This window comes from Dipodomys ordii, unplaced genomic scaffold, assembly GCF_000151885.1.
Source record: "Dipodomys ordii isolate 6190 unplaced genomic scaffold, Dord_2.0 Scaffold9, whole genome shotgun sequence".
Classification (NCBI taxonomy): domain Eukaryota; kingdom Metazoa; phylum Chordata; class Mammalia; order Rodentia; family Heteromyidae; genus Dipodomys; species Dipodomys ordii.
In genome coordinates this window covers 3,201,459-3,220,078 of record NW_012267225.1, presented here as the reverse complement: position 1 = coordinate 3,220,078, position 18,620 = coordinate 3,201,459, and the positions used below count along the sequence as shown (strand labels likewise).

Below are 18,620 nucleotides of genomic sequence, written 5' to 3'. Positions count from 1 at the left end.
CTGCAATGCTTGGTAAGAAATGTATGCATTATCCTGCCCATGTAATTGTAACCCCTCTGTACAGTATGTTCACAAATAAAATAAAATTAAATTAAAAAAAAAAAAGAGTCTCACGAGGCTTTTCTGCCTGGGCTAGCTTTGAGCCATGGTCCTCAGATCTCAGCCTCCTGAGTAGCTAGGATTACAAGCCTGAGCCACCAGAGCCTAGTTTGGAAGACTTTTCTTTTTTCTTTTTATATTTTTGGTCAGTTGTGGGGCTTGAACTCTGGGCCTGGGTGCTGTCCCTCAGCTCTTCAGCTCAAGGCGATGCTCTTCCATTTGATCTACAGCAGCACTCCAGTTTTCTAGTGGTTCATGGGAGGTAAGAGTCTCATGGACTTTTCTTCCCCAGGCTGGCTTTGATCCTCAGATCTCAGCCTCCGGAGAAGCTAGGATTACAGGTGTGAGCCACTGGCGCCCAGCTTGGAAAACATTTTTGATGACTATAAGTTTCCTCCAATGATAGAAACAGCATTCACTTGCTTTCATTTCAGTTTTCGCAATAATGTCATTATCTTCTGCACTGAGATATTCCTAGTTCCCGAAACTCAAAAACAAATGTTCCATTAACTCCCACTAGGGAACCACTGGTGAAGCAAATGCAACATTTGACTTCTAATAAGGAAGGATGAGATTTGATGCTAAAATAAGTTGAAGCTTAATATAAAATAATAAAGTTACTTACAACTCAGCGGGAAGATATCTGAAATTTCTATTCAGGCCATCTATCATTTTCATGTCTTCTAAAGATAACTGGAATCCAAAAACCTATCACACAAGTAGAAAAATTTTTAAATATTTATATGGTACATTGACTATCCAAGTAAATCAGATTTAAAAGCCAGCATTTAAAACATTGGACAAATTTCTTGAAAGCATAATTATATTAAAACATGAGATACCATATACAAATGAAGTTATAGAATATAACTTCGAATAGAATATGAAGCTATAGAAGTTACCGAAGAATCAACAGCAAGATTTGAAACAACACAATTCAAATATTTTAATGGATAGTTAGATTTCCATATTAATCAATGAACAGTTAAATGAAGAATCTTTTCAACATAATTGAAATCAGGCATTGTCCAATTGCTAATTATATCATTTTAAAAGGAAAAAGGACCTGAATAAATTTGGAACACTTAAAGAACAAAACACATTTTAGGAGTTGCTACATAATGTGGTGTATGTGTGTTTACATATGAATGTATTCTGAATGTATGTATGTATGTGTGTGTGTGAGAGAGAGATTGGGCAAAAGAAAGAGGACATGGACAGAAGCAGAGACCAGAAAAATAATCTCTGAAATGGAATTAGATTAATATTTCAGAATTTTTCTAAAACTTAGATATTAGAGCAAAATGGACTTATTCTGGGAAGACTTTAGCAAAGTTATTCTAAGTGTAACAGGATAATCTGTCAAAGATACTTAAGACACTCTTCAATAACACAAAGGAAATATTTTTCTACTTGGAACAGCAGGACTGAAGTTCTAGCACTGATAAGCCAATAAGAATTTTCAAGAGCACTGGGAATCTCAAGGGCATAAGAAATACAAGAAACAACCATTTGATCCAGAAATGTGTTCAGAGGATTCATGTGAAGAGGAATAAACAGGAGCCCTGATGGCAACAACACCCTTATTACCTGCACATTCTCTTTCATCTCCTGTTCTTTGAAACTCTGAGCCAGGGTCACAACCCCTACTTGCACCTGGTAGCAAAGAGCAATCAGAGCTGCACTCTTATTGTACTTTTTTGCTAAAGCACCAAGAACTGGATCATTCAAGAGAACTGGGGAGCTCTGGTCCACCCTGGAAAGAGAGACAGAAGTGCTGAACTCCAGAGGCTGAGTACTCAGTTTTGTTAGGAGATTTCCAGAATGCACTTGAGTGCCCATTTTAGACCAGAAGTACTAGCTTAGCAAAAGGAGTACATTTAAATACAAATTTTCCCCTGAGCCAGTTCAGAATGTACTTTAAAGAGCTGAGGCTAAGCTGGGGTCTGGTGGCTCAGGCCTGTAATCCTAGCTACTCAGGAGGCTAAGATCTGAAGGTCTTGGTTTGAAGCCAATTCAGGTGGGAAAGCCCTGCCTGGATTTTTTTTTTGGGGGGGGGGTCCAATCATGGGGCCTGAATTCTGAGCCTGGGCGCTGTCCCTTAGCTCCTCAGCTCAAGGCTAGCACTCTACCACTTGAGCCACAGCGCCACTTCTGGCTTTTTTCTTTTTGATTATGTGGTGCTGAGGAATCGAACCCTGGTCTCATTCATGCAAGGCAAGTGCACTACCATTGAGCCACCATTCCAGCCCTCACCCCTCCATGAGACTCTTATTTCCAATTAAGCACCAGAAAACCAGAAGTGAAGCTGTGACAGCACCCAGACCCTGAGTTCAAGCCCCACAACCCATATAACAGGAAAGCAGGCCTATGGGACTAAAGATACCTCTTCTACAGTAGCATTCTAAGCAAACTTCCTGCTGGACTTATTACCATCGTTTGTATCTTTGAGTTCCCAGAGCACCATAGGCCACCAGAACAATATCCTTTGACTTGCAGAAATCCAGCAGCTTTCCCTGGTTGAGATATGGATGGCACTCTACCTACAAACGAATAAGACACAATACTATCACATTACGTGTGAACCCAGTGGTGACATAAAGGAGAAATGTTTAAAAAAATTAAATAAAGCTGAACAATGAAAACACATGGAACATTAAATCTGAGTTAAAATGACCAAGATGAAGTGACTTTCTTGTTATAAGAATCAATTTTATATCTCTATTACCAGAGTATGCTTTTTAAAGTAATTTTCTTGAGTAACTCAGTTTTGTGGACCACATTATTAATACTAAACACAATTACCTCTTTGTAACCAGGTAAGTTCTTATCATATGGAAGATATAAGAAATTCTAGTCAGGAAACAAGCCAAAGGAAATGCTTCTAAAATACTTGCAAGAAATTTGAATGTGGTGAGTGATTCACAATAACAAGTCTGAGGACCAAAACAACAGCTCAGTAGAATTCTTCTGGTGACATTTAGTCAAGGTTATATGTTAGAAACAGTAATGAGTAAAATCCATGCTACCAATACAGTCAATAAATATTCATGAGACTGTAAAAATAGATCTAAAGCAACAAAAAGAAGGGACAAAACTATTTCTCCCTGCTGTGGAAAATAATCAATTCCTTATCAGAGCATTGGATCAAATCCTTATCAGAGCATTGTTTTGAAGAGGAAGGTTAATCAGGATCCTTCTGTCCCAGGAATAATGGTAGTTTATCCTGGTGAGGAGTAAAAGCTTTTGTATTCTAAGATAAGTAAACAGAATAATTTAAAAAAATAACCACAAATCTCCAAACTATAATTTTCCAAACAATCATTGATGGAAACTCAAGAATTGTGTGAACATTTTCCTTTAGATGGAAGGTTTGACTAAAAAGCAAAGACTATTAAAATATTTATAACATGATTGCAATATGGGAAATCATGCATTTACAAAGAGGTGTGGCCAGGAATTCTAACCAAGTGATGAAAATAAACATATTTACTATTACAAGAATGGCATGCTCGCTAGATGGATCTATTTGAAAAATACAGCACAGTATCAACTTTCATACCTACTTGATAGAAATTGACACAAAAACATAAATAATTCTGTCAGACAAGAGGGTTTGGTGAGTATTTCAGGTTCAAAGAGTGTTAGAATTGTGACAGGCAAGAAAGAGCATGTGGAAAAAAAATTGGAGCCTGACAAAAGAAAAGAACTGGGAAATTAGAATACATACTGGATTTAGATGTTGAGATGAAATTCCCATGAATATCTTTGTGGGGAACACAGGCAGCAGAGATTGGGCTGAGAAGGAGTAGAGTGAGCTGAGCCCAATTTACCTTACCTTCAGTGTGTAACCAGCCTGTGAAAGCTTAAGTGCATGATAGGGTGTGACTTTGACAGTGATTGGTTCCTCTTCCTCCCCTGCCAGCTCTTTTTTGGCTTTAAAAAGGGCTGCTCTCTGTTAGTAAAGGAGTTTTCTTCCTGCTTGATTTTGCTCCAGGCTGTGTCTGATTGTCTCCTGGGCTGAGGGAGGCTGGGGAATGGACCCTGTACATCTTTCATGGGACAGACAAAGACCCAACATCTGGTGCCCAATGTGGGGCAAGAAAAGATGATACCAGCCAAGGCTAAGCGGTCTCTCTGGGTATGTGAAACCCTTAGTATGGCTAATACTAAATCGCAGAAGAAGGAGGAGGAGGCAACATTAGGCCTAGAAGGAGTACAGGAGGACTCGGGAAGTGAGAAGGAAAAGGAACAGGTCAAATTCGACCGAGAGCACACTGAAACATGCACAGTGGAAGTCAAAATGAGAGTGAAATTTACCCCCTCTGACTCAGGTGATCCTGACTGTCGTAGGCTCCCTTCCTATTCCCCTGATTGGAGGGGAGGTACAGCGCCCTACAAGACCTGCAAGAGGGACTTGCAAGACCCAGACCCCTACCCCATGGAGGGGCCAAGGGCTGGGGAAGTAACCTACTCATAGACCTACCCTGGAAAGGAAGGGCCACCCGAGAGCCCAGACTCTAGGCCACAGGATTCGCTTCCCCAAGCATATCCGGTCAATCTGGCACCAGGGGCTAACAGGCCCTTGGAATGGTATCCATGGGAAGCTAAGGATCTTAAAGAGCTCCACAAGGCAGTGGCAGAGGATGGCCCAAACTCTCCTTGGGCCCAGACCCTATTACAGGACATTGCTTATCACCCATGTGTCCCTAAGGACTGGCTGGATGTGGCCAAAGCCGTCCTTACTAGTTCTCAGTTTATTAAATGGTGTGCTTTCTTTAAGGAGGAATGCAGAGTGGGAGCGGAGAATAACCGGCAGGCTCAACCCGTGATACCTATTACTTATGCCATGTTAGCAGGGACAGGGGAAGGGTGCTCCACTGGCATCCAACAGGCTACAATACCTGGCCCGTACTGTGACCAGGGGAGGCAGGCAGGACTTGCCTCATGGTACGAACTGGATGATGGGCCTACTGAGTCCCCCATAGCAGGGGTGAGACAAAAGCCTGGTGAGCCTCTACCTGATTTCATAGAGCAGTCCTACAGAGCATTCACCGCAAGCTGCCAGCAGGGAACCTCCGAGATCAGTTTGTAAAGCTGCTAGTTTGGGAAGGGATGAATGCAGACCACCCACATGGCCTGCTCAGGATTGAGAGAGAGTTCCCTGAGCAGATGGGTGGTGGCCTTGCAGGATGTGGGAACGCAACAGCACCAGTCCCAATCACTAGCTTAACTTTACAGTCTCAGATGTCTACAATTACTGAGACTATTACTCAGGCGCTGGCAGTCCAGGGCCAAGGAACCCCAAGACCATCGGGGAGAGGGACTTGTTTTAAATGCAGGCAGGAGGAGTACTTTAAGGGGGACTGTTTACAGCAATCCCCAGCCAACTGACCTGGGGGCACACCGCCCCCTACACCCTGCCCCAGGGGCAGGGAGGGATACAAGTTTGATTTAGATGGGAAGTCTTTAAACTTGGGGAGGGGCATCCTCCAGCCCCATTAACTCAAGGAGAAACCCCCTCTGCTGAGAGTCCCAGGCAGCCTCGTGGCAGGGCGACCTAGGCCCATTGCACTGTCCCCCTGGTGGAACTCTGCCCTAAAATGAGTATTCTCATAGGCGGAAAAAGGTTTCACTGCTCAATTGACACTGGGGCAGATCAAACCATACTCAGGGAGGAGGAAGTGCCCTTGGACTGGAAGCTTGCACCTGGGCCCCCGATATTGGGAGTAAGGGGCAACTCCCAGTCCAAAGAGACAGTTGCCCTTATGACATGGACTAGCCCAGATCGAGAACAGGGAAAGATACGCCCTTTAGTGGCAAAGAACCTCACTGCCAATTTACTAGGGCAAGACATGCTAAGAAAAAGGATGCCGTTTTCACTACAGACCATCGAGCATCCTATGATGATATCCTGGATGGGGAAGAAGCACAAAGTCTTAAACAGGATCCAAAGGGAGTTAAGGAAAAGGATTTTTTTAATTTTCATAATTACAGAGAAGAACATAGGGGACCTGCTCAGGTGCACCCCCAATCCTAAAGGCCACTGCCCCCCTCTCACCCCCCCCCCAGTACCTCCCATTAGGTAGAAGCTGGGAAGCCCAATCTGGGTGGAACAGTGGCCATTGACAAAACCTAACACACCTGTATTTGTTATTCAAAAGGCCTCCAGGGCTTGGCTTATGCTCCAAGACCTAAATGAAAGGATGGAGTTAGTAGGAACACCCCTAAGAGGCATGCCCTGAATATACCTTGGTTGTGATTGATATTTAAGATTGGTTTTTTCTAACATTTTAAATTTTTCAAAAGGAGCAACTGAATCCAGATTTCAGAACCACTTGGGACAGCTAAATCCTAAGCCCCAAGTGAAAGTCAGGTGGAAAGACCCCCCTGACACAACAATGGAGAGGACCTGACCCCCTAGTTACTATGGGCAGGGGATTTGGATGCGTTTTCCCCATAGAGGAGTCTGCTCCCATTTGGATCCCTGCCAGGAACCTTAAGTTTTTACCCATCTCCTCTATACAGGAAGATGCCCAAGGATAAACTAACCAACAAGGAAAGAAAAACGAACATGGCTGAGGCTTGTGTTTAAAAGAGAAAAGCCAGAAAGATAACTACTAACCATCCCCAAGGGCAACCAGCCCTTGAGAAGCTCTTGTGTTCTCTAACAATTGCAGATGTCCATACTCCAGCTGTTGACTGTCCTGACCCTTCCTGTCCTGGCAATGTCCCTATGGAATCTGCATCAACCTCAACGGGTGACCTAGGCAGTAATCAGCGCTGGCAATGCAGAAATCGTCAAGAGCACCACAAGAGAAGCTGTCCCTTCGACCTGGTGGCCTGACCTTCATTTTTGATCAACACCCTATGGACTATTTAATATTTTATAAGAGTTAATTATTTTTAATGTTACCTGCTTTAATTGTTCTTTTACTAATTGCTTGTATAGTGACATTGAATCCATACTTATTGTTAAACAACCACCTTTTGTTATGTTTAGATCTTTTCCAACCCCACAGGCAAATAGCTGGATTAGAACAAGCCCCACCTCTGGACTCTGAAGTGGCAAAGACTGCTCCCATCCTTGACTAATGTTAATTAGTAATGACATTTCCTGGCCTGGTAATGCTTTTGCTGATGGTTTTTTCTATGCGTTCCTTGCATTATACCTGCACTGCAAAACTCTTGTGAGCTTAGCCAGCCAGTTACATAAGATCAACCTCCAAATGAATGAATTTCCCTCACTCTCCCCTCCCCCCCCCCCAATCGCAACCAGAGACGGGTAAGAGGGGGTGTCAATCTGACCAACCTAAGACAGGGCCTTCAGCTTCACTCTGAAGAAGTTCCCGATGACGGGTAAGGCAGACAAGGCAATCCACCCAAGCTAAGACAGGGGGGTTTGCTTCTTTAAACAAAGATGGGGGAGACAATGTTGGGAGACATTGGGAGCTCAAAGGTCATCTTGACTCCTGTGCTAGCTTAAAGGCACGTACAAGGAACTGACTTACTTAAAAGACACCAGGTGCCCAGAAATTAATTGAACTGCTTCGGACATTTCTAACTGTGGTGGGACTGATGTTTATTACTGTGCTAGGTGGGGATGTGAGGTAACTGGGACAGGCTCTTGAATCATGCACAAGGGCCCTCCCTATCCTAGTCTGGCGAATCTCGACCCCCAGACTTGCCTTGAACCCCCTGCGTAGCCAATGCTATCCTTATCAATGTAATCCTGTTAAAACAACCTTTACAGAGGAAGGAAAAGGATAACTAACTGGGAGGTGGGTCTGCCATTAAAACAAAAAAAGGGGGGGGGGAATCTGTGGGGGAACACAGGCAGCAAAGATGGTGCTGAGAGGGAGTTGAGTGGGCAGAGCCCGATTTACTGTAGAGCACATGAACAGCAAAGATGGCACTGAGAGGGAGTAGAGTGGGCTGAGCCCAATTTCTCTTACATTCAGTGCTTAACCAGCCTATGGAAGCTTAGGTACATGATAGGGTGTGACCTTGACAGTGATTGGTTGCTCCCCTGCCATGCCACCCGCTCTTTCTTGGCTGTAAAAAGGGCTGCTATCTGTTAATAAACAAGTTTTATTTCTCCTTCATTTGGTTCCCTGCTGTGTCTGATTGTCTCCTGGGCTGAGGGAGGCTGGGGAACGGGCCAGTGCCACACTGACCTTTCCTCAGATTCTGTCTTTCATGGGCTGGAGGAAGACCCAACATGTCTTGGGGTAGAATAATGGAAGTTTATGTGAGGGAACTCTTTATTTCTAGGACATACATACATGAAAACTGCCCATATGGAAGAATTATGTCTACTATTTGCTCCAAAGAGATTCAGCAAAATATTACTGATTTGATTGTAGACTCACCAGCATATTATTTTTGATACAGGATTGAGAACATGAATATTTTGTATCAAGCTATCAGTTATTCTAAATGATAGATATATTTAGTGGCAAATATTAGGGAAGTCTAATATACCTCTGTTAACATTCTAATATTTTTGGAAATTCATAGTGCATCAATAAGTATATAAAGACTTAAGGGATATTTTTATTTTTAAATCAAAGATGTTTACATATGAATAGAAAGATTAAAAAATAAAATTACCTACGGAACCAGACACAGAAGACCTATTCTTGAAAAATCTGAGGTCAGAAAGCAAAAAAATGCTAAAGGATTTTCAGACATTGAGTCAGCTCTGTGTTCTGCTGTAAGTTCCTCAGAATGCATTACTTCTACCTTTAGTGTCACTTTAAACAGATGGCATGAGCAGACTAACATGGACAGCTTTCACAGGTTCCACTTTCTTTTCAATGTAGGTGTACCAAAATCCATGTAAGCCAAAATGAAGACATAAGCATTGAAAGTCCACGCAAGCCCTTACCAATGTCTATCAAGAGTTCACTATATCTTTAATATCAGCCCAATCTTTTCAGACAATATTAGACTTATCCCATTCACTGTAATCCAATATTGTAGCCCAATATTTTACCATTCTTCCAAACTCAAGTGTGCTTAAAAAATGCTGCATTCTAGATATATGTCCAGATTCTGCATTCACTAGACACTAATGGGTGCTCTCATTTAAACAAAGACTTAATAGTCAGAGACACCATTGAGAGACTTCTATATTCTCTGAGACAAAGACATTGGTGTTAGAATCTTTCCTTCCAATCAAATGAGATCAACTGAAAAGTCAAATATTAAAAAAAACCTTAAACGAAGAAAGAAATATGAAAATGAAATAAAAAAGAGGCTATGACAGCTCAACTGATTGCAGACAGGTTTGTGCTTGAGTCCTGGCTTGTTCAGGATCCACTCCAGCTGCCTGTGATTGAAGTTGGACACTCCGATGGATTTGGCCAACGCTGCATCCTTACACTTTTCCATGGCCTGCAGAGCACGTGGAAGTGAAGACATACATCAACAGAAATGCAAGATGGAACTGTTCAAAAGAATACAGTCAGGACTGGGAAGGTGGCTCAGAGGTAGAGTGCTTGCCTTGCATGCAGGGGGCCCTGGGTTTGATTCTCAGCACCACATAAACAGAAAAAGCCAGACGTGGTGCTCAGTGGTAGAGAAACTGAGGTTACCTTGGCTCTGTGTTTGATTTCCCAGTGTTGCCAAAAAATTCAAAATAAAAACCAAACAAAACAAAACCAGAACTCCACTACCCTCAATTGCTAGAAATGATAATTAAACTCATTAGAATTGATTTGCAGAGGAGAAACTTTAAAGATAATAACAAAAGATGTAATGGCAGCCAGAAAAGGAATTTCTGGGTCCTTATTGTAGAATTGAAGACATTACTACACAGGAAGACAAAGATGTCTATTCCTATTGCCTTCGATTCTGCTTCTCTCTGTTTTTCTCTATAGTTTTCCATCAAGGCATTCATCCACTGCTCCATTATAACATCCTCATAAACCTAATGAATGTCCACAGCCAACGTAATGTACCCCATTCTCTGACATAGACATACCACCCAGCTCTCCTATTCTAGCTTCCTCTGTTGCCTTTCTTTCAAATACTCACTCACCTCCCACATGGCACAGAAATCCACTGTGTGCAATATTGGCTTCCCATGTTCATCGGTTGGAAAAAGGTCATCCCCTTGCTAGAAAAGAAGCAGGCAACAATGTTGGATAAGAAATTTTCTCATTACTTGATTATGTAACTGTAATCCCTCTGTACAGTATTTTCACAATAAAAACTTATTTTTTAAAAAGAAGTAATTATATCAGCCTAATCAATCACACATTTGTTACCCATGCAATACTTCTCCATGTATGAGAGGGAAAGAGTCACTAAACATACAAGAAAGCTAGCAGAGCCTCACTCACTCCCCATACTTAGCTCTACCAAATGGCTTGTGTACTAAGTTCTTAGAAATATTTTTGGGTGAATGAGTTACTCTATTCTCTAATTTAGATTATGTATACAGTATTATTATTTGGGGGTGGGTTCCAGTCATGGGGCCTGAACTCTGGGCCTGGGCACTGTCCGTCAGCTCTTCAGCTCAAGGCTAGTGCTCTACCACTCAAGCCATAGCACCACTTCCGGCTTTTTTCTTTTTTCTTCTTTGATTCAGAGGAATCGAACCCAGAGCCTCAGGCATGCAAGGCAAACGCTCCACCACTGAGCCACCTTCACAGCCCCTGTATACAGTATTATTAAATAATCATTCCAACCGACCTTCTGAAATCTCCTACTTCAAATAGGTAACTCTGCTTATTACTACAGTTTCATCTAAAGTAAAATGTGCAAGATTCTCTGGAAAGGACCATCAACAACAATGGATATCCATCTTGAACCTGCCTTAACTATGAAGATTCTTTACCTACTGGAACCAAAGATGGCTAAAGTAGGCTGCATGCAAGTCAGCCCTTGATCTTGGGAGACGTGGAGAAACTACTGATCGCTAATGACCATGAAACTTAAACTGTTTCAAAGCCACATTTACCACCAATAGACAAAGCTGAGAAACAAATAAAGAAACCTCTAATAACTATAGGGGAAAATGTTGTATAAGCCCAGTCATTTCTAGCTGTTATCTGTAATCTCTAAATATAGGCCACACTGGAAGTCTCTATCTCTTAATCCATTAATGTTTGTCTAATTTATTTGCATAGTTGGAAAAACATACAAATAAACTTTATTTCAGTTCCTGTCAGAAGCTTAACTCAACCATTTGTGGAAATTATGCTCATACCCACCAAGTTTATCATACATTGCCTACCTTCATAGGCACTAGATAATGCATGAGATAGAGGTCAACATAGTCCAGTTTGAGGTTTGCCAGTGATCTTTCCAAGCTAGGTTGGACCAGATCTGGATGAAAGAAAGCACACCAAAGCTACAGAAATTGAAGAATAGAAATTGTGTTTGTTTAATAAATTATCCAAAGAAGGACATTTATATCTTATATGATTGGCATGTCTGTACTGGAAAGAAACAGATGTTTATATTTTGATTTCGTTCTATTTACCCTGTCAAAGTCAGTCCCATCATATTGGGTTATTGTTAATCAATTTATAGAAATTGGAAATACATTTTAAAAGAGATAATTTTTGTGTCTAATCAAGTAATAATGACTTCAAATCTCTGAATTACTTTTCATTCATATTATAAATTTATTGTTGCGCTACATCTCTCATTTATTAATACATGAACAACTAACATCTTTATATTTACACAGCAGGAGGGACACATTTTGAACATTTCAACATGTTACACAAATCAGTATATTTTAACTGAAAATCATTTACTATCCAGATAAAATCAATTCTTTGACATTTATGAGTGTTAAAAACTGATCTTCTAAATGTGAAGAAAATATAGAAAATAAGCAAGGGGAGAAGGAAAGTCATAATTTTGGCATAGTCTATATCACCTCTGAGCCCATTCTAAAAAATGATGCTTTGAGTTAAGGACATAGACATAAAGGCATTTTAATGTTATAAATTTACATAAAGTCACTAGTCATTATCTTTGTAAGCTGCTTTGTGTGTCTGTGTGCCTATGTGTGTATGTGTGAGTGTATCAGTCCTGGGTTTGAATATAGGACCTGAGCACTGTCTCTGAGCTTCTTTGCTCAAGCTTCTTTGCACAGCTCCACTTCTGGTTCTTTGGTGGTTAATTGAGACAAGAGTCTCCCCATGTTTCCTGCCCAAGCTGGCTTTGAACCATGATCCTCAGATCTCAGCCTCCTGAGTGGCTAGGATTACAGTGACTTACATAATATAACCTGTATGGGAAATAAATGAGAATAAAATGTGCACCAATAAGCACATTTTGCCAACTGATATTTCAATTTCATACATAATTTTCTCTTGTTTACATCACATCATTCATTTGCACACTTACACACTGTAGACACAATACCTTTGAGGCGAGGAATATATCTTTTCTCTTCACAATGCCCTCTTCAATCTTGTTTCGACTGGCCTGTCCTACTTCCTCTTCCACTTGGTATGTGTAAGCAGTGTCAATATGGCAGAAGCCAGCATCTATAGCTTACTTGGTAGCCTCCAAGGCCTTACTCTTGGGAACCTAGGGAAGCAACAAGAAGTAGTATTTGGAGAAAGAAGTTATCACTAGATACCAGAGTAAGCCAAGAGGATAGTTGACAAGACCAAATTGATTTGTACAACAAATCATAGTCAGATGGCATATTTGACAAAAGCCTCATTCCCTGATCCTTGAATTCCCATTTTCTGTGATACTAAATGACACCCCAAATGTTGTTTTGGAGGTTACAGATCCAATTACTTACATTCAAAAGAACAGACACTTATTTATACTTTTTTTTTTTGCCAGTCCTGGGGCCTGAATTCTGGGCCTGGGCGCTGTCCCTCAGCTCTTCAGCTCAAGGCTAGTGCTCTACCACTTGAGCCACAGCGCCACTTCTGGCTTTTTTCTGCTAATGTGATACTGTGGAATGGAACCCAGAGCCTCATGCAAGCAAGGCAAACACTGAACCACCTTCCCAGCACATATTTACATCTTCATTTACTTTTGAACATGGACAACAAGAACAAACTCACATTTTCTGGGTCTTTGTGCTAAAGAAGAATTTTACATTCTAAGTCGCTTACAAAACCCATGAAATCTTGGTTAATTATTAATATAGTTGACCCCAGAAACAATTCATGTTCATATATTATCTGGAACCTCATGCAGAATTCAGCATTATTAATATAAAGAGGTCATTAAGTAAAGGTCAAAGGGTAAGAATGTAAGAAAAGTATAGAAGAAATCTGGTGCAAGCTTCTGTGATTCTTCTCCAGTAAAACAGGCTGAATTCCCTATAATTCTCCCTTCACAAAAATGGGAACTCTGTCTGTAATTAAATCTGTTAGAGAACTTTACAAGATTTTCATATTACATGGAGTCCTCTAATAGGACCTGCCAAATCCATCTCTCAAAAGAAGACAATGCAAAACTGTACTCCTCTTTTGTATATAAGCCATTTAGGAACACTCATCATCTTTATCTTTAAATAGCTGCTAAGAAATCAAAGTCCCTAGAAGCCAACCAGAGCTAGACTGTCATTCCAACTTGGCTAGAGAGCAATGTCAGATCAAACACATTTTTATGTATCCATACCTCCTTTTTTTTACAGATTAAATGCTGATGGAAAAATGTATTCTCAAATAATCTAGATATACAAGTAGGTGTGAGCATACCTGGAATATCTGAGAACCAGGTGAATCCCCAGCACTCATACAAAAAGTAGCTAAGTCTTGATAGCCCAGTTCAACTCCCAATCATTCTAGAATTCTTTCCAACATTTCCCCATAGGATAACTTACTTCTTCAGGCATGTAGATTCCAAGGCCCAATGTGGGGATGAATGACCATCATTTAGTTTCACACAATGCTCTTTACAACTTATGGCTGGTCAGTTGTCTGACTAAGCTCATATTGTTCCTTCTGCTTCCTGCACAGGACACTGAATAACTTACATCCTAGCTCCTGCCTAATGGTTAGTTAGTGTCACTTCCTGTGTAATGATTAACCATAGGTACTACTGGTCTAGAAATTAACTAATATAAAGGGAGAAATGTTTCACATATAAGAAGAGAGTTGGAATCACTATATTTTTATGCAAGTTAATTTTTGTTATTTTATTGGCATATATTGAATTGTACATAGTAAAGGATTTCACCATGTCATTTCCATTCATACATATACTTCAATAAAATTTCAATAAAATTAATTACATATATTACTACCTCCATCTAGACCTACTTATAATGGATGTATTTTCCCTTCTTCAGTCTCGTGGGCCACTCTTAATGAGCCCTTGGACCTATGCAGCTCTATCAGGACACTTCCCTTCCTTTACCTCCAAGTTCACTACTGGACAGGCACCATTTCTCACATACATGGATTGCATCCTTTGCTTTGCTAGAAGGAACTTTTGGATTTCTTCTAATTTTTGCTCAATCGAGGTAGAACTAAAATGCATGTTTTTCCATACATTCCTTTAATTTCTACTTTATCACCTTAGAAGAGATGGCTGAGGGGAAACCTGTTTGCCCAGGGTCACATGTCCAAATACAAAGGTGACCACATCCTATGCAAGGTGCAGTGGGTGGAGAAACATTGACCAAGATGCACTGTGATTATGAACTGATTTCTGCAGTCCACAGCCTTACTGAATATTATGCATAAGTGAACAGAAATGAAAATATCTTAAATTTATTAAATTTTGGAATAGGTGGCTAAAATTTGATGTAATAGAATAATTATTGGGATTCAGATTGGAACTGGTAAATTATTAATGGATTATTATAAAAACCAAGTGATTTAAAATAATACTTAAAAAGAATGACTATATTAGTCAATGATGTAATGTCATCACACAATATGTATTATAAATACACATGTATGAAAGCTTAAAATTTATTCTTTCTGAAAGATAAAAGGGCATGTTTATTAAATCTTCTATATGATGTTCAATCTTCTCAAAACAATGGTGATTAGTTTGGAATCTGAGAGAAAATGACTACCATGGTCTCTTGATCCCTGTCTATGCAATTATGGCCAAATCAATTTGGGTTATTTATAAAAAGTGAGAGAGAAGCTGGAAACTGGTGGCTCATGCCTATAATTCTAGCTACTCAGGAGGCTGAGATCTGAGGATCACGGTTCAAAGCCAGCCCAGGCAGGAAAGACCATGAGACTCCTATCTCCAATAAACCACCAGAAAACTGGAAGTGGTGATGTGATGCAAGTGGTCGAGCACTGACCTTGAGCTGAAGAGCTGAGGGACAGTGCCCAAGTTCAAGCCCCACAACTGACAATAGAAAAAAAAGCGAGAGAGAACAAAAACATGCAAGTGACAAAGACAGGGTTAGGAAGAATCTTTAGGGAAACAACCTTGTGTTTATTTCAGAAAGTGTTGATAATGCACAGCCTTCTTTTCCAGGCCAGGGGGCTCAGCTTTAGCTGAGTGAAACCACTGAGCAGCACGAATGGAGTGGAACGCATATATCCAAAAATATTTCCAAAGGGCAGAGCCATAAGGCCTGTACACACAGGAGCTTCAGACAGAAGACAGTACACAGGCCTACATTTCAGTATTCATCAGAAAATGGATAATTAGGGTGACCAAGAAGGGTAAAGAGAGGAAGAATGCATACCATATGCTCTAGGATCCATATTTAGAGAAGAAATGGTATCTATGTGACTGTTATTACATTGAGAGTCATTACATGTCCTGGTCAGGGACAGAATTTGCTGTTTTTAACTTTTATGAACAGGACTTTATAGAGCATGTTTGTACAATATAAGGACTAAACTTTTCCTGTTACTCTGTCTTGTTCAGAAAGAACATAATACAATGCAGAGCTACCAACTCTGATAGACATTCTTTTTCTTTGTTGTTTCAATCTTCCAAAGCCAAGAAAGGAAAAATAATCTTTTCACTTCAATTCTCAAAAAGGAAGGAAGCGGCTTTTTATCATGTTTAGTGTAGAAGTAAGTCCATGCTTTACCATTCCTGCCATTATCACTCCCATCAAAGGGCATCCAGAGGCTTCAGTGCTTAAAGCCTTGCCAATCTCTTTTTTAAAGGGATATTGCAGTGTGGACACCTTCCATCCTGCCCTTTGCATTCTAATTAATTGATGATTATGACTTCTTAATGCTCTGACAAATTCTGCACAATTGATCTCTGAGTCAGGATGCCCACTTCCTGATTCCTGTAAGAGTATATGCTTTCTTTTTCTTAAAAAACTCTGGTATATGTAATTCTTCCCGCTAAACAATTGTGCTCCACCTACCTCCCCCCATTCTTTTATTGACAAGATAATTAAATGTTAATGCTCTCACACCCTGTGTGAAAATAGGACATTGAAATTCTATTGTTCCCGGATCCAATATTTATTATCAGATGTTAAAGGCTACCCCAAACCCAAAGAAAAGTTCCTTTCCATCTTTTATTCTGTTTCCTACCCCCATCAACTTTTCTGATTTCTTTGTATCATGCCTTCTAGAACTCTTCATGTACTATAGAAATAAACTGAGGAAAGACTCCAAATGCAATCAACATCCAAGCAAGTGACCTAGCAGGCAGTATTCTTGTATTTGAGACAGTGATCTTCTGAGAACCAGATCAAAAATGCAGGAAAATATGATATGCAATGTAATTGGTCTGTGATTAACTAGTCCAACTCTGATGGAGTTTACATGGCTTAGCTCTATCCTGGAAATAAAAAGACAAACTGAGAACCAAGTAAGTTCAAATACTCAGGCAAGAATTGAATGTGTTGATAGCATAGATAAACTTCTTCTCATCCTAGGTTATTTTTCTTTGAACCATGCACCAAATGAAGACTTACCTCTTCAGGTGTGCAGGTGCCAAAGCCCAGAGCAGGGATGAAGTGACCATCATTTAGTGTCACATAGGAGTGTTTGGAGTTCATTGTTTGTCTGTCTTCCGGCTAAGCACAATCTGTTTCTTCTCTTGCAGGGCAGTCAATAATGCATAACCCGTGCTTGTCAAATAAATATTCAAAAGTTATTCATTGTTGGAAGAGGCAGTGAGGTTAAAGTAATATTCTCGATATTCAGATATGGTAGTTTATGCTTGTAATACTAATATTTGGAAAGTGGAGGCAGATACAATGTGTATTTGAATCCAAACTGCTCTACTTAGGGAATCTTATTCAAAAATAATCAATAGACAAAGAACAAGCACATGTGAAATGGAACTGTAATCAATTCTGTTATGGTGTTATCTAATTAAAATTAATCTTGATGAACATTTTGCCACCATAATGCTAAATTTTGATGGCTTCTTTGAATGTTAAGCATATTTATATTTTTTTGAGTATACTTGAACATGTAGTTCTACATCTTTCAATTCAATGGCATGGGGGGTATTAAACTTACCTTCTAAATCACCTATAATAATACTTGTGTATTTAACCATGGGCATAAAGGAGTAGTCACTTAAAATACTTTGCCATTAAATAGTTATTCAAATGAAGGCTGATGTAGTTACTAAGTCATCAGAAACCTACTTTAATGATCAGAAAACACAGCAATGTTCTTGACAAACATAAAAATCTTTGTAATGACAATATTTAGAAGAAAAAGACACAACAGCATCTACATTAACACTATACTGGAAGTAGAGCTATGGTTCAAAGTGGCAGAGCAGTAATCCTTGAATGAAAAAGCTCAGGGAGACTGCCCAGGTCCTAGGTTCAAACCTCAGTTGAGTAATATTCTATAACTGTCTGTTGAGACAAATAGTTGATACTGTTGCTCAAGGCTTTTATAATCTTGCTTATACTCCAATGAGCTGTTGAATCCATTGTTTAATTCTGGGTATTAAAATTTCCATATTTTATTATTGTATTTTTTATTTCTCTCTTTAATACTGTCATTTTGAGGTTCATATATTTAAGAGTTCTGCTATTATGTGCATATATGTTTCCAGTTGTTCTTTGTTCTTGGTGAATTAGTTACCCAGGCTGACCTCAAACTCATAATCATCCAGAATCAACATCCACAGAAATACATGCAAAATTTCTGAAGATTAAGCTAATTTGTTGAAATGAAAATTGTCACAATATAAGTATATACCCACTCAACTTACTCTACAAGTTTTAAACTTGATACAAGTTTATTCAAGTGCATAAAAACATGAATGACAAAAGTTTATGTAAAAGGAAAATATGAGGGAAATATGTTTTATAGGATCTCCGAACTTAAAAAGAAATAAAGTATTTTTTTAAAGTTAGTATTTGCAAAATATTACACAAAATTATCAGTGGCATAGAATACAGATTTCAGAATTATCTGTTATTTATATGAGAATTTAAGGGGTGGCACAACTTAGACTATTAATGAAACACAATCAGATCAAATAATGGCTTTTCACCTCAAGGAAAACAAGATTAAAAATCCCCTTGTATACTGTATATAAAAGGAAGTCCAGTGTATAAATGATATAAAATATAATAAAGAAGAAATAAAGGCGTTTAAAAAAATCTGAAG

The 18,620-nt window shown here is 39.6% G+C and overlaps 2 protein-coding genes across 3 annotated transcripts in view; both read right to left on the bottom strand.

The window, feature by feature from the left end:
* Positions 1-17,038, bottom strand: part of LOC105980418 (aldo-keto reductase family 1 member C13-like) — a 19,457-nt gene extending 2,419 nt beyond the window's left edge. The window contains 8 exon segments of the mRNA XM_013009264.1: positions 725-807; positions 1,690-1,855; positions 2,533-2,638; positions 9,372-9,498; positions 10,145-10,222; positions 11,345-11,461; positions 12,490-12,657; positions 16,955-17,038. Of these exon segments, the coding sequence (XP_012864718.1) occupies positions 725-807; positions 1,690-1,855; positions 2,533-2,638; positions 9,372-9,498; positions 10,145-10,222; positions 11,345-11,461; positions 12,490-12,657; positions 16,955-17,038 (929 nt within the window).
* The window catches only part of LOC105980410 (aldo-keto reductase family 1 member C4-like), a 293,440-nt gene that overhangs the window by 50,379 nt on the left and 224,441 nt on the right, over positions 1-18,620 (bottom strand). The gene's annotated exons all lie outside the window — the stretch shown is intronic.